Genomic DNA, 12067 nt, shown 5'->3' with positions numbered 1-12067 from the left:
GCTTTTGCTGAAAAAATGCTTTGGAATCAACTCGAATCTTACGCAATTTTGTGCTAAAAGTTGCATTGCACCCCTCTATACGTTCAATATATGTTTTTGAACATTGGCCTTGCCAATTTTTTCTCGAATCCTTACTTTTTTTTTCTAAAGTTTTTCCTAAACTATGGCCATATGTTTTTGAACATTTTCATAGCCGACATATTCCCGAATCCGAACAAGCTTACCTGCTTGTTAGTAAACCCGACCCATTGCGGTTGTTCTGGACCTGAACGAAGGATAACACGCCTATCCAAGGATAAAATAAACCTCAAATTTCTATCTCTAATGAGAACAGCCCCAACGTCAGAAGAAAAAAAAAACTTATTCAAAGTTCTTGCTTTTCAATTGTATGAATGCATATAAAAAAATGAGAGTTGAAGTGCTGAATCACAGCTGTTCAAGTTTTACCTGCAGGACCTTTAATTTATAATAATATCCGTAAAAAGTGATTTGCTAGGGACCATCTCAGAAGGCATTTCGTAGGCCGGCTGTTGCATCAAAGAGCAGCCACATAGGCTCACTTTTCAACAGATTTTGTCTTATTCATGAGGTGGCTGCTCTCCCATGCAACAACCGGCCTACGAAATGCCTTCTGAGAGCTTATTGCACGATCCACCAAACCCAGCTAAGCTCACTTTTCAACAGTGGTTGGCTGGCCCCTGCCCCTCTGGAGGTGCACACCCATTTAGGAGCATATGCAAAAGGCCTTTGTTGGATAAAGAGAGAAGTCTTCAGGTCATCAGCCTGATGAGTCGACCAATTCCTCTACCCCGCTTCTTCCCCTTACCACATAGGCTCACTTTTCAACAGATTTTGTCTTATTGATGAGGTGGCTGCTCTCCCATGCAACAGCCGGCCTACGAAATGCCTTCTGCAATGGTCCCTAGTAAATCCGTCGTAAAATTTATCATTTCCGTCTAAATTGTTGAAATAAAAAAATTCTCCAAGAAAATTGTTTTCCACAGGAAAAATATTTTCCTACAATCCAAACAGGGCCTTAGGATTAGGTCTGCTTGTAACTTTGTAAGTATATACCCTACCCATTGGCCATTGGGGCTGTTCTCAGCGGGAAAGGAGGATAACAAGTCCTTTCTAGGATAAAATAAACCTGGAGAACCGCCCGAGATTCCATCTTATCTTGCATGCCCATGCCCCTGCCACAACTAGACCCGGCAAACGCGACCCATGCCCGTGGGTCGACGCGACCCATGCCCGTGGGTCGACCCGACCCACCCGCAAATTTGCGGGCACGGGTCTGAGTTTTAGTGACCCGTCAAAACTAACCCGCGGGTGACCAACCCGCAAAAACACGGGTCGGGTCGGGTCAACCCGCGGGCACCCGCTTTTTTAAGGGTGGTGATTTTGTTATGCTAATCTAGTTAGATGGCTTTTTTTTTGTAATGCCAAGGATGGTGATTTTGTCATGCTAATCTATTTTTTAAGGGTTTGATGCGTGAATAGGTTATGGCTAGCACCATAGGTTGATCCCAACCCTCCGATTTGAATGTTAGAGGGTTGATCACTTGATCCTAACCCTCTATAGATCGGATGGTTAAGATCAACCTATTGAAATGATTTTTGGGGCAACACCTATTTAGCCTGTGGGCCATCTAATGGACGGTTTGGATCAACCCACGGTGCCGGCCATACCGCCCTCATCAAAATCCAATGATAACATTTCCCAAAATAAGCAACTGTTTGAATTTACGGGTGACCCGCGGGTTGACCCGGCCCACCCGCGGGGCACCTAAATTCTGACCCGCAAAAATGCGGGTCATTTCCTCACCCGACCCGTGTGACCCGCACCCGCATCAGGGTTGAACCAGCCCGACCCACCCGTTTGCCAGGTCTAGCCACAACCACACAATCTTCATAAATGACATCAGCAATCTCATGTTTGATAACCACACTCCGCACTTTTTTCTCAACATTTATGATATTAGAAGCCCTTCTTGATCGATAGGGGAGACATATATTACTCATTCTATTCAACCTGCCCTTTGATTTTGGTACATCTCCACTCTCCACCCTATTATTTATTATCTTCATTAGCTGTTAGATCATTGATTGATATTTTTTCAATAATTTCACCTTGTCACAGAACACGTGATCTAGTCGTGGCCCAAAATAATCAAATAATTCATTTTTTTAGGAATGCTAAACGCAAGGGCGCCCTTGTAAAAATCAGAGGAAACGGCTCCCCCCGTTGGATGCACATGCCAAAGTGCATTCAATATTCATTGACTTTTACATTCTTTATGCACTTTGGTGACTGTGCATCCAATGGTACCGCCCTTTCCTCTGATTTGCAAGGGCTCCCTTCAGTTTAGCATACCTCTTCATTTTTATATGGGGGTACTTTTTGTGTAATGGGCTTATTAAGTCAGCTAAGATGATGGCCTAGATCCACAGAACACATGATGATCCAGTCGTCGGCCAAAATAATCAAATAATTCATATTTATATCAGGTCGGCCGCATATAATTTCATGGTCGGCCACCATATAATTTCTCATGAGGAGTGTGCTTTCTGTGTAATGGTTTAAGTGAAGTAGATGAATGGCGTAGATGTTACTGAATTCAAAAGAATTTTATCAGAGCATGAATGGTCAAGATTTGGGCACATTAGTTGGATCCAAACTATGTCTCTTGGATCCATATCTTTTAAGTCTGAAGTTATTTCAAATCGTGAATAAGATGAGGCCATACAATATGATGGTGTGTCATAGATTTGAACGGGGACGCTAGTAGTTTTTAGGAAGTAGTGTACAGACCACATCATAGGATGATGTAAACAGTCCATGTGATGGAACACAATGTAAATAGGTTGTGCCCCAAAAATAATTTCCATTGGATGATCCTTGCCTTCAATCTATAGAGGTCCATAAATAATAATATGCAATTCCTCCATAGATCAGAGGGTTTGGATCATCCTGTTATAGTGTGAGAATGAACATAGCAAGAAAATAAAAATAAAAATGGGTGGGGTCCGGCATGACCAGACAGTTACCCGTAAGATTCTAGGTCATATGTGACCAGGCCGGTACCAACTGAAACTGTACCGGTTGGGTGAAACCCGGCCCGGCCCACCCGTTTGCCAGGTCAAGTTGTATCGAAAGAGAGGAAACGACTTTATCTTCCCAGCAGATCTCTTTACTCCCTTCATTAAAATTTAGTAGCAGTGTAATATACTCAAGCGAAATAATATTCCATCCACACTCTTTGGCATTTATAGGGTGGAAATATCAATTTCCTAAGTTCTCCTTTACATCAATTCTTCATCTTTTTAAGAAGCAGCCTTGTGTGCATGCTCTTCCTATGTTAACAGCCCTACTCATCTTCCTTCCTTTAACAACACCCGCACTGAGTCATATTCCTTCTTTAACCGAGTCATCTTCCTTCAACAACAACCGATTCAACTATGACAGTTGCCGACCGAGTCAGACTCACTAACCTCTCCACCGTGTCACCTCCCTTTGAAACCACCCCTGAACTCGCTCCTATTAAGCTCTCTTTCTTTGATGTGAGATGGGTTTGTCTCTATCCCATCAGCAGTGTACTCTTCTTCCAAATAGACGACTCTCTCTTCCCATCATTCCTTCATAACCTAAAGAAATCCCTCTCACAAGCTCTCAAACACTTCAGACCTATTGCCGGAAAACTCGTCTACTCGCCGAGTTCAACCGAGTTAGAAATTGATTGCACCGATTCAAGCGTGACCGTCATCGAGGCCGAATCAGACGTTGACATGTGGCGGTTGTCAGGAGACGACTTTCACGACGTTCCGGTGTTCCGGGCGCTTGTGCCGGAGCTGGAGACCAAGAAGCTTCCTGCGCCATTGTTCTCCGTACAGGTGAGTGATACTTACAAAATCCCTGAATAATTAAGATTAATTTTTTTAAAAAAAAGGCCACTCATATTAGCACTATCATGTTTTTATAATTGCACTAAATCATCTTGTCTTTTATTATTTGACAAACTGTCAAAGTTTCAAAGTTTATTACAATTTCCAAAAAGCTATCAGAAGCCATTTAAAAGAGAAGAGACAAGGTGAGCTAGTGCCAATATCAGTTACCAAAAAATGTTGAGTTTTTATCCCCCGTGTTGGGTTTGAACTTTAAAAAATTGTCATTAATTAGGATAATTGTAAATTTCAAAATTAATGAATTTTTTCCAAATTAAATTCGATTATTGGAATTAAATATGAATTTAACTAATAATTTGTAAGTTTATCAAATAATATTATTTGTAGATCTCCTTGGATAATTAAAAAATCAGAGCAATAACAGAATGAAGGGCGCCCTTGCAAAACTAGCTTCAAGGGCGTCCCCATTGTTTTATTTCAGCAAAAGTCAAAGCCGTTCGACTTATTATGGTGCCATCCACGTTTTTCGACGCCATCATTAACCCACGTTTTTCCCACCATATCTCCGTTTGGTTGCCGGAATTTTTTTGGTTCTTGGGATTTTTGTGGAACAAAAAACTTCCTGGGAGATTGGTGGGAAAAAAAACTCCCTCGAAGTATCCCGGTAAAATAAAAGTCCCATCTTTGGTTGACCGGACTATGGTTGCTTTGTTTGGTTGTTTGAACTGTTGGGAAGAAAAAAAATTTCTTCTGCAAGCTTATTTTTGGTTCCTGGGAGTATTTTTTTTTCCTTCCTGGGGTTTCATGCGGGGTTATTTTGGTCAACCAAACGTGGGTTTCCTCCTGAAATTCCACAAAAGTCTCCAGAATCAAAAAAATTCCGGCAACCAAACGTAAGAGCAATTATAGATTGATGTATTCACTTCGGATTGAATCCACCAATGTCTTGGTCATGATCCATTCAGATTCCTTATAGACCAGATCCTTTTCAAATTGCTCTTTGGATCTTAGTTCGTAAGTCTAGATCTTGATCCATTTCGAATCCAACCGTCCATGAGAACGGACTAGGTCCTTACGCGCGTGAGAGAGAGAGAGCAAATACTGAAAAATAATATATGCGGTCATGTTTTGATATTTGCACTAAACCATCTTGTCTTTTATTATTTAAAGATCTGCTAAAGGTTAAAAAGCTCCATATGGTGGGTCCCACCAATTGGGATTGACGGTGCATATAACCTTTGACTTTTTTTTCCCCAAGGATCATCCTAACCGTCCACAGATCAGAGGGTTAGAATCATCCTTGGGAGATGAATTTTATATAAATTTACTAGTATATATAATATAATGCCCAATAGGGGTGGCAATGGTTCGGTTTCGGTTCGGTTTGACCCCCAAACCGAACCAAACCGAAATTTGAATCAGTTTGGTTTTACCAAACCAAAACCGAATCAAAACTGAATTTTCGGTTCGGTTTCGGTTCGGTTCCGCCAATTTTGCCACCCTTTACTCATAATAATTGCAAATATTCAGTTTCGGTTCGGTTTGATACCCAAACCGAAATTTGAATCGGTTTGGTTAAACCAAACCGAAACCGAATTTTTGGTTCGGTTTCGGCTCGGTTCCGGTTCGGTTCGGTCAATTTTGCCACCCCTAATGCCCAACCTACTTACGTTCTGGCGATCCAAATAAAGGATTTGTATCTTGGAAGGGGGACCCACGCTATTTCTTGAAAAATACGCACGGTCATCATAGAAAATGTCCGAAAATGATTCACACATTATAATCTACCAAATGAGATTCTATATGCGGTGCACCTGTGAAGTCTAGTATTTTTCAAAAGTTACACGTAGGCCCACTTCATAGGATGATCCAAACCGTTCATTTGTTAGGCCAAAACGTAAATAGGATGTGCCCCGTAAATGATTTTTTGGTATCGGTCCTATTTCTGTTGTGGCCAACAAATGAACCGTTTGGATCATCCTATAATGTGGGCCCACTGTACCTTTAGAAAAATGTTGGACTTCATGTTAAAGCAACATTTAAAATCTCCTACCAAATATATCTGTACTTTGCCTTTTTGTCTTCCTAGTTGGCTGAAACAGCCTCATCGCCCGAGTGCCCCTTTTCATTCAGCCCATCCCACTACTATCCTCATAATCCTCACATTACTTTCATAATTATATATAAAATGGGATTTGCAAGGGACCATCGCATAAGGCATTTCGCGGATGGGCTGTTGCATGTGAGAGCAGCCACAGAGGCTCAGATTTTGTCTTATTCATTTAATTCCCCTAAGGTGGCTGCTCTCACATGCAACTACAGCCCATCCATGAAACGCCCTCTGCGATGGTCCCTAGCAAATCCCATATAAAATATGAGGAATGCTAAACAGAAGGGTGCCCTTGCAAAAAACCGACTGCTCTCACATTCAACAGCCCATCCACAAAATGCCTTTTGCGATGGTCCCTAGCAAATCCCATACAAAATAAGGGGAATGCTAAACTGAAGGGTGCCCTTGCAAACAACCAACTAGGGTACCCTCATTGGACCATGTCACCAGAGTGCATTTATTATTTCTTCAATTTAAAATTTTTCTGTGCCATCATAAATGCACTTTGGTAACATTGTCCAATGGAGCGCTTTCGTAGCTGGTTTTTGCAAGGGAGCCTTTCCGTTTAGCATTCCTCTGGTGTACATAGAAACAATTGCATATTTTCTACAGATTTCTTAAATAATTCCCCGATATTTCTTGATTTTATTGAACTTTTGCCTCTTGATTAGGGGTGTAAATGGATATTCGGAAATTCGATTACCGTCCGCATCCGAATCCGTTTAAAGTGAATATTATCCGAATCCGTTTCAAGTGGATATTATCCGAATCCGTTTATGAGATATCCGGCTCTTAGCGGATGCGAATCTGGTAAATGGTATATCCGATCCGTTTAACATTCGAATCCGAGAAGTAAATCCTTTTTATTTATTATTAATAATATCATTAATATTTATTTTTAGTAATGACACACTATCTTTTGTTTCTATAAGAAAAGTGAAAACCCATTCCATCATATTAAAAAAAGGAAAAACCTAAAGACCACTACCAACACTATCATCCATCCCCATCGCCTCCCTCTCTCTCTCTCTCCCTCTCTCTGCCTTTGTTTTAAAAGGAAGAAGAGGATCTCATATATTTTAAGGTTTGAGAGTTAATTTTGTGAAGAGAATGTAGAGGTCTAGTTTTAGGGTTTGGAAAATTCATTCGAGTAAGTAGGAGAAAAAAAATAAAGTGCTGCAATAAAATGTTCGGATTTACCGGATAAACGGATACGGATAATATCCGAATTCGAACAATATCCGACGGATACGAATTCGGTAATAGATATTAAATATCCGTCGAATCCGAATTCGGATAGTGTATACTGTAATCGAATTCGGATATAGCTATATCCGCTCCGAATTCGATCCGTTTACACCCCTACTCTTGATTATATTCTCAAAACTTTGTAACCGTGTAGGTGACGCGCTTCACCGGTGGTGGTGTGGTGATCGGCACATCTATCCATCATGTGGCAATGGACGGTCTATCTTCGTGGTGCTTTTTCAAGTCATGGGCTGAGATGTGTAGGACCGGGGAACACGCGGTGGGCCCCACCATCTCCTGGGATCGCTCGGTGTTTAGAGATTCCTTTGGTCTTGAGGTTGCAAGGCTTTATCTAGAACAACTTGCCCCCGCTTTACCTGAGGTATGTTACTCAAATGACCATATTTGTTGGGAGATGGCAAATTCGCACCTATGTTGGATAATTCGCACCACATATAACGTAGTGGCATACTTAAAAACACCTTTTGACGCCATATCAAGTTAAGAGGGGTGCGGATCATCCTACTGGGGGGTGCGAATTTATCATCACCCTATTTGTTTTGTAAAATGTGGTGTATGTATGTATCAGGATGCCTCTTAATTCTGCAATCTACAAATCTAATGAATTTAAAAAAAAAAAAAAAAGGGGGGGGGGGGAGGCGGGGGAAGAGTAGTCATGAACACACCAAAGGGGGTGGCCCTGGGAAGAAAGGGGCCAAATATGTCACTTCTCAAAAAATACAATTTAATGCGAAGAAAAAGAAGCCCCAAATTATCATATTGAGAAGCTCCCCTGTCAATGAAGAAGGCCCAGATTTTGCATCTTTGTATGTGAAACAACCAATACTCTGCAAGCTTAAGCAGTTGGAGTTGATGTTATTTAAAAAAAAAAAAAAAAGGGCGGGGGGGGGGGAAGAGTAGTCATGAACACACCAAAGGGGGTGGCCCTGGGAAGAAAGGGGCCAAATATGTCACTTCTCAAAAAATACAATTTAATGCGAAGAAAAGGAAGCCCCAAATTATCATATTGAGAAGCTCCCCTGTCAATGAAGAAGGCCCAGATTTTGCATCTTTGTATGTGAAACAACCAATACTCTGCAAGCTTAAGCAGTTGGAGTTGATGTTATTTAATCAATATTTGTACTTCAACACTCCACTTTTTTTGGGTTGCCTGTACACGTGGCATTTTAATATTAAAGAGTTGTTGGATTTTGAACCCGTGAGGAAATGACTCTGATACTATGTGAAACAACCAACTCTAATGTATCTGATACTATGTGAAACAACCAACTCCAAATATTAGAGTTGGTATTATTTAAGGGCCCGTTTGGATACCCCTCATTTTTGGGTTTGGATTTGCATTGCAGATTTAAAAATCTTTGAATTTGAAATCCAAAATTTATAAATTAACAAATTTGTAAATTTTCTGTTTGGATGATCTTGTGAGGATATGAATTTAGATCCCCAACATAAAATCAAAGAAAACAACCAACACATCCAGATCGAAACCAAAACCTAGTTTATTCATTTTTTAGGGTTTCAAGAAGAAGATAAACCAAAAGACATATAATAAAGAACAAAAAGAATAGAACAGAGAGTTTTGTGCCTCAATCAGATTATTGCTGTAGCAAAGAACTGGATAAAAAAAATAGCTGACTGGGAAAGGCTTTTTTTAATTGGGCAAAACCCAAATCTTGTAAGAGAAAGCTCTAGAGAGACGTTGACCCTAGAAATGCGAGGAAGATGAAGAGAGGATGCAGATCTGAGAGAGGTATCTAGGGTTTTTTCGGTGGGAAAGAGGGAGCGAGCTACGGTTATGTGATTCGAAGAGAAAACCTTAGAAATGCGACGAAGATGAAGAGAGGTTGCAGATCTGAGGGAGGGATCTAGGGTTTTTCCGGTGGGGAAGAGGGAGTGAGCTAGAGTTTTGTCTGGTGTCGAGGAAGTAGAGAGAGCAAGAGATCGAGTCGTCCCAATGTCGATTAGCTCACATTAGATTTATAAATAACCACTTTTCAAAGGAATTTATAAATCTAAAATATTGCACTAAGCCAAGGAATTTGGAATTCTCTGGAATTTCCTAAAATCCAATTCCATAAGTCATAAGTGGTTGCCAAACGCCAGATTTGGATTTGGAAATCTAAATTCACCTCCAAATCCAAATCCGAGGGGTATCCAAACGGGCCCTATGGGAAATGATATTTTCCCTCCCTCTGATGGATAAAATCCCCCCTTAACAGTTAACATTATTCGTTAGATTTTAAAGGCAAAGAAAAACGTTAAAGGGGGTGAATTTATCCTTAAGTAGTGAACCACTCTCACAGAAACCGTTAAGGGGGGGGGGGGGGGAGATATCAGCCCCTTATTTAATCATTTATACTTCAACGTGGTACTTAAAAATAGAGAAATATACTGCTTATCTAACTACCCTAAGTAATTTTCCTGATTATTTCTAAAGAAAAGCCGCGGAGAGGATTAAGAAGAACGTACATTTTTTAATTTACTTTTTACTGCATACCCCATTCTATATTAGTTTATTTTATATCCACTAATTAATCAATGAACAGGTACCAACAACATTTCCAGCTTTTATTCAAGATCCATCCCAACTGACCCGACGAACTTTCACACTCACTTCCACAAATATCCATTTCTTAAAAACACTCGCAATGCAAGGAAATGATCATGGTGGAACTCCAGGTGCAATCTCAAAGTTTGTGGCCGTCTCAGCCCATGCTTGGGTCTGTAACCTTCGAGCCAAAGGTGCAAACAACGACGAAGACTGTTGTCTAATTTTCGCGGTGGATTGCAGACAACATTTCTCTCCTCTCTTGGGAAAATCCGAGTATTTTGGGAATTGCATAAAGCCTTGTCTCGTTCGAGCCAAGGCACACCAACTGTGCGGTCAAGATGGCTTCAAATTCTCGATCAGAGCGATACGGACGGCTATTAGAGAGGCTTTGGAGGAGCCTTTAAGAGATTGTAAGACATGGGCTGGATATATTTCCAGCCTTCCGGTGCACCGGATGAACATCGCTGGTTCCCCGAGGTGTGGCGTTTACGATACGGATTTTGGGCTGGGGAGGCCGAGGAGGTATGAGATTGTTTCTATGAATAGCGAAGGTTTTGTGGGTTTATCAGATGCAAGAGAGGGAGGAGGTATTCAGTTGTCTGTGACTTTTTCTCCTCTTCATATGGACAAGTTTGCGTCATTCTTCCTTGATGGTTTAGATGGTGGGAAAACTGAGGATTAGAATTTTGAATTTGCTTTGTATCTTTAATAATGGGGATTAGATTTCTAATCTGTAATACTTGCAGCTTCATCTTTTCCTTCGTTTGATTGAAAGATGATCTGAAAACGCTGTTGGGGCTTTTCTGAAAAATAAAAATAGGAGTGTTTTTCTTGACTTGTAGCTAAGGTGGTTGCACCAAAATACGTTACTTTATAGCCATGTTTGGCAACCAGGATTTTTTTTCCCCAGAAATATTTATCTTTCCAAGTGTTTTGTGTTGAGAGAGGAATAGAGGGAGAGGGAGAGGGAGGAGGCATTACTCAATCATGCCCTCTCATTTCTCGTCTCCTCCCACCCTCCCTGCTCCTCTCCCACCACTTGCTAAAGTAACATTCCATGAAAAAAAAGCTTTCATGGCTGCCAAAGATGGCCTCCGTTAATGTCTAGAAGGAAATCTACCATGGGTATTTTCAGGGGCGGAGGCACATGGAGCTTGAGGGGGGCCATGGCCCCCATGACTTGAAAAATTGTTTTTATGGTGCATGGTTATACATGCATGCCTAGCTAGTTTAAAAATAGGAGTGTTTTTCTTGACTTGTAGCTAAGGTGGTTGCACCAAAATACGTTACTTTATAGCCATGTTTGGCAACCATGATTTTTTTTTTCCCTGAAATATTTAGCTTTCCAAGTGTTTTGTGTTGAGAGAGGAATAGAGGGAGAGGGAGAGGGAGAGGGAGGAGGCATTACTCATTCATGCCCTCTCATTTCTCGTCCCCTCCCACCCTCCCTGCTCCTCTCCCACCACTTGCTAAAGTAACATTCCATGAAAAAAAAGCTTTCATGGCTGCCAAAGATGCAGCCTCCGTTAATGTCTAGAAGGAAATCTACCATGGGTATTTTCAGGGGCGGAGGCACATGGAGCTTGAGGGGGGCCATGGCCCCCATGACTTGAAAAATTGTTTTTATGGTGCATGGTTATACATGCATGCCTAGCTGGTTTAATCGATCCCCCGCGCTCTCTCCCCCCCACCCCCGACAGATTGATGTCATGACCCATTTGCAAAATTCAAAAAACTACCAAAATGTCATTAAAAGCGAAAAGATGAAAATTACCTTGTAAAAAGACCAAAATACATATGACTCTTAGTGATATGTTTTGATAGGGTGCAGGAATATCATTTCTACATATACTAGCATTCATGGCCTATGCTATACTTGGTCTAAAATAATGGCCCACACCCCATCAAAACACGATCTATAAATTTGTAGGCCTCACCCTATGCATAAGGTTGGGTGGAGATCGTGGGACCTACTCCATAAAAAAAATGAAGTAAAATGGTGGGCTCCTCCCTATGCGTGGGTTTGAGTTGGGTTGGTGGGACCCACCTTAATCAAACCATACAGTGTAGTGTGACAGATATCTTTGTCTTTTTACAAGTTTATCAAATCGAACTTATTGCTCATGAGTAGTTTAGTCACAAAATGATGCCATGACCCGATTTACAAAATTCACTCAAATGTGACGACTCTCTTTGCAGAGTTTTTATATGGTGCCCCACCTGCTGTTGGATCA

The 12067-nt window shown here is 41.1% G+C and overlaps 1 protein-coding gene across 1 annotated transcript; it reads left to right on the top strand.

The window, feature by feature from the left end:
• The first annotated feature begins 3396 nt into the window (after positions 1–3396).
• Positions 3397–10530, top strand: LOC143890629 (phenolic glucoside malonyltransferase 2-like). Its single transcript, XM_077395327.1, has 3 exons — positions 3397–3891; positions 7416–7643; positions 9829–10530. The coding sequence occupies exons 1-3, from the start codon at positions 3460–3462 to the stop codon at positions 10513–10515; spliced, it is 1347 nt and encodes a 448-aa protein (XP_077251442.1). The 5' UTR covers positions 3397–3459; the 3' UTR covers positions 10516–10530.
• The last annotated feature ends 1537 nt before the right edge of the window (positions 10531–12067 follow it).

Source organism: Tasmannia lanceolata, unplaced genomic scaffold (assembly GCF_043159265.1).
Source record: "Tasmannia lanceolata isolate RefF3 unplaced genomic scaffold, GAP_Taslan_0.1 ptg000013l, whole genome shotgun sequence".
Classification (NCBI taxonomy): Eukaryota; Viridiplantae; Streptophyta; class Magnoliopsida; order Canellales; family Winteraceae; genus Tasmannia; species Tasmannia lanceolata.
The sequence above is the reverse complement of the archived record's forward strand: the minus strand, read 5'-3'. Positions and strand labels throughout refer to the sequence as shown.